The sequence below is a fragment of the Scleropages formosus genome, chromosome 2 (genome assembly GCF_900964775.1).
Source record: "Scleropages formosus chromosome 2, fSclFor1.1, whole genome shotgun sequence".
Classification (NCBI taxonomy): Eukaryota; Metazoa; Chordata; class Actinopteri; order Osteoglossiformes; family Osteoglossidae; genus Scleropages; species Scleropages formosus.
The window spans coordinates 2,327,998-2,332,712 of record NC_041807.1 but is presented as its reverse complement, the minus strand read 5'-3'; the positions used below and the strand labels follow the sequence as shown (position 1 = coordinate 2,332,712).

The following is a 4,715-nucleotide window of genomic DNA, read 5'->3' as shown; positions in this document are numbered from 1 at the left end:
AATAGCTGTTTTTCTTTTTTAGGAAGCATTCCAAAGCCACTGTTGAAGCAGGACACCCCCAGTGAAGAAATCTACACAGGAGACAAGCTCACCTTTAACTGTACAGTTGAGGGATTTTCTACAGACTGGCAGTATCGCTGGTACAAAGACACACAGCACGCAGTTCTGTCCAACATCGGCAGCAGCTCAGCTGATGGGTCCAGTTACACCATCAGCTCTGCTGCTCTGTCCCACAATGGACAGTACTGGTGTCGAGCTGGACGAAGGACAGAGACATTCTACACAAACTACAGTGACTCTCTGACACTGAACGTATCAGGTGAGTACGGTGTTTTACTTTAAGTTCGCAAAAGTCAAAAATTATTTTTTGTAAATAAACACAAAACTGCTCTTTGGAAAAGCAACCGTACTATTATGCTACCGAGTTACATCTACAGTTTCACTAATTAACAGCAGCTTGAATACATTGCGTACGTAACAATATACTCAGCTCTCGTATAGACCGAAAAAGTAATACAACAGTTAATGAAAATAATCCCCTTTTTCCAAACAATGGCCTAATTCTGTAAAACAGCTCATATATGATGCTTGCTTGAGCCATTTTGGAAAAGAGACACACATGTGCCTGGTATCTCAAACACAAAAGGTTTTCGTCCCTTAGCGGTGTCAGTCTGGCTCAACCTACTATATGAAACTCTACTAAACAGTGACTGCTAGTGTACATAGGGTTTGAATTGTGGCAGCTGGATTCTTGTCTTTTCATAGATGCACCGGATGGAGTCAAATATTCCTTCAAGATTTACATCAATACTTCACAAAAAAATCATTGCGTAACATAAATTAAAATTTGAAGTAGAGACGATGGCAGAGAGTTAGGAGATGGGGAGCAGACCTGATTGTAATCAAAAGCTCATTTCACAGACTTGGAGTTGATTAAGAAAATTAGTGACCCTTTCCAGCAGATCTGGGAGGGGGAGGCACAGGGCTTCCAGTGGGCAGAAGTGACATTACGTTGTGGGGGACAGAGACATGAGAGTCTGAAAGCACTCATAGCCAGAGATGTGAATGGAGATGTAGGTTGCAATACGTGTCTTGATCTGGATCCCACCCGTAAAAGGGACTTAGCAGACAGATTGGAGTGAAGGTGCTGTCAGTGTATCGCAAGGAATATTAACACAAGACCAGCACCATTCTGAACATATAGATGCAAACATCCAACCACCTGGAGAGAAACGGAACCTTGAAAAAAACTGGTTGACAGCTTACAGGTACTGGTTAATCTTCTGGACAGGGAGCCCTCTGGCGGGAACATTTGCTCACTGGTGGGGGACATGATAGATGGTGTATCCGACCTCCAAAGGACAGGCTTCATAAGTGCTCACAGATGCAGAAGCTCATTTATTGATGCATTGAGTGGAAAACCCATTTGCAGTATTGTCTAGAATCTAGAACAGCTGCACAACATTCATTAACATTTATAATGCTTTTTTCTACCTGAAAATCTGCAATGCCATCAACCTCAATGAATTTTATGCAGCCTATGTGACCTGTTACATTACACTCAGTTACTTTTAACCACACACAGCTTTTCCAGCTTTTTATGCTTCACAGTTTGTTTGTATTCTCACTTTCAAACTACTGCATGACACTATCGACTGCAATTGTTATTAAAATGTGTAATATTAAACAGTTACTAAAACTGGTGTTTAGCTTTACAAAATATAATTTTGCGATAATTTCATTGTGGGTTTGACATTGTCAGTTTTACATGCAATAGATACTGTAGCTCTTGGGTACTTTATATTTCTCATCCATGATCATTATCATTTAATTGCCATCCTGCTCTCTGAAACATATCAGGAAACATGGAGAGAAAGTCTATATCTCACTGCAACAATCCTCACATTTAAATCATGTTGGAAAAAGGATTCAGATAGTTGACAGACAGACAGTAGATATTGTAGATAGAAAGTAACATTTTCTTACAAATCACTTTAGAATATTATTACATTATTACAAACCACATTTATGGCCTCTCGCAGTTCGCCCACAAGCTACACTGACTCTGGAGACTGAATGGATAGAGATCTTCACCACTGATCACCTGACCCTGAGGTGTGATGTTCCTGAGAGCTCAGTTGAGTGGAACTATACATGGTACAGAGATGGGAATCAGCTTCAAGAAAACCACACAGGATGGAGATACACAGTGACCTCTGGGACCGGTCTGTACACCTGTAGGGGCAACACAACAAAGAGACCATTTCACACTTCGGCCAGTGAACCTCTTACTCTGGACAACATCTGTAAGTTTGATTTTTAATTTTTGACCAAACTTAAATGCAGTTTTTGTAGGTCCAGCAGAAGAAATCACGGTAAGTATATTCTATGTCTTTTTAAGCTATATCAAAGAATGCCACTACTAAACGTAATGGCTTATGTTGCATAGCAATCTGCTTAAGTAAATACATGTTTCTAAGAACATAGTAGCATATTTTTCACGGGTATTGTCTATGTGATTGATGTAGTTTAAATCTGGAAGAATTTGAAGACAGATGGATGAGCAGATGGGGTAATGTCTCACTAATGAGTTTAGCAAAAACAGAGTGTAGTTGGGTGTGTATTGCTGAAACATTTTGTATTTATATATTACTGAGCTAGATGATCACACGCATTGGGAGCGGTTAATGCAGGAATCCATGCTACTTCAAAAGAGTTTCCTAAGTTTTTGTCATAGGTGCATAAGCTCCCTCTTTGCACAGGGACAGCTGGTAGCGTCATAATTAGAGCTACTCCCTTTGGATCCAAAAGTCGGACGTTTGATCTCCAGCTGAAGTACCCTTGAGCAAGGTACTTACTCTAAAAATTGCTCCAGTAGAATTACCCAGATGTAAAAATGGGTAAATAATTGTAACCTTAACATTGTAAGTTGCTTTGCAGGAAAGTCTCAGCTAAATCAATAAATGTAAGTAGAAAGCGTAGAATTTTTCAGAATTTAAAACATACCAAAGCGTTTCTGTAAACCAGTTTCCTCCCATTTTCTGTCTGCTCCAATTTTAAATTGTTCACTGTTTGTCCTTCTTTCAACAGTGTTAAAGAGGAAGATTCTTGTGTCTATCTCCGGATGTCTCATCTTTGGTCCTTTTGCAGTTATCCTTGCGTGTATTTTGTTGAGAATGAGCCGTAAGTCAGGTGAGAATTGTGCTTGATAGTCATTGCCTTTGGATGAATTATTTCTACTTAATATTGTACTAGTTAATATCAGAAGTAACTTTGAATTGAGAAGTTTATGTAAATAAATTTTTTACGTGTGTAGATTATTAAGGTGACGTTTTTACCTTTAGCAAGGGCATGCCCTTGAAATTGAAAATAAATTAATAAATTCTATAACAGCTTTATGAAAGAGAAGTACATTACCCTTTAAGAGCACCTGTTAAGAACATACATCTAACAACATTTCCACACTCCCCATCACATTAAAAGACGAAAATTTGAAACCAGCAAGTGAGGAACTTTTCACCATTGGCACACTAAATTCAGGTATGGGCCTGGTTTCCTTTATTCATTTGGTTACCCACTTAAATTGGCTTTTAACATTTAAGTCATATATGTTATTCTGTATGAAGTCCCACTGATTTTGAGGATTTCTTTCCTTCTATAGGAAAGATAATTCCAATTAATGAAGAGTTTCATGATTTAATACATCCCTGGGAAAATGGAGGTATATCATTCTTTTCAGTTCTCTTTGTTCCAACATTTTCCACTGATCCCTACAGTTTATATGTGAAGTCAACAGAAGTGATTTTTAATGCTTTTCAATTCATTCATTTGGACAGAACTGAAAGCCTTCACCAGTGTTGCAGTCTTTATATAGTTTCTAATGTTACATAATTCTTCTGTTGTTCTACACATCCAGAAAATGAACTTGCTAGTAAACATTGCTACTAACAAACAACAGTATGGTCTCAGCTGGTGCATTTGGTCAACAGTGGTTTACATCATGTGACACCCTCAGTAATCACAACTACTAGTCATTGAAAGTTGCAATAAATTAACATGTGTAGTGTGAAATCTGAGAGGGTGAAGCGACAGCATGCTTATATTCCTCATTACACTACTTGTCTTTTTAGGTAAGGATGCTGAAAAGGGAGATGAAGCTTTATCAGTAACTTCCCATTTGAACTTAAATTACAGCAATAAAGGTTAGGGTTATTCCTTATTTAATCAAATGCAAAATATTTCATTTTTATCACATTCTAGTTATCATTATTCTTACTAACTATCCAGTTTAAATATTGTATTAACTCACACAACCAACACATGCATTATTCTGTCAGTTCCATATTTCATTGAAATTTTATAAACTTTGAACTTTCAACACTTCATGTCATCCTTTTTAAACTCTTTTTTTAATTTGCATTAAATGACAGAGATTGATGGACAGTCACCGGAGAAAGATGAGGAAGTATATTCTTCCCCAATAAAACTGTGCTCTTTCACAGGTAACTTACTAGTAATCATAACATTCGCTGACCTGTCAGCTCCTATTTGTGCTTCTGGATCTGAATTTTTAATTTCCTGTTTGCTTGAACAGGTCCGTCGAATAACTGAGAAAATAAAGTCATCTAGTGAGATATGGACGACAGAAAAAATCAGACAAAAACCGGGTGGTTATTTTTACTGCAGTAAATGTTAATGTTGCTAATGGTTATAAT

The 4,715-nt window shown here is 37.6% G+C and overlaps 1 protein-coding gene across 1 annotated transcript; it reads left to right on the top strand.

The window, feature by feature from the left end:
- Nucleotides 1-234: 234 nt before the first annotated feature.
- On the top strand, nt 235-4,207 carry LOC108922713 (uncharacterized; the record flags this gene model as incomplete). The annotated part of the gene is made up of 6 exons (XM_029249896.1): nt 235-319; nt 2,043-2,306; nt 3,091-3,192; nt 3,484-3,540; nt 3,662-3,721; nt 4,131-4,207. Coding segments are annotated over 6 exons (645 nt in total), but the record flags the coding sequence as incomplete, so codon positions are not given.
- Nucleotides 4,208-4,715: the final 508 nt, after the last annotated feature.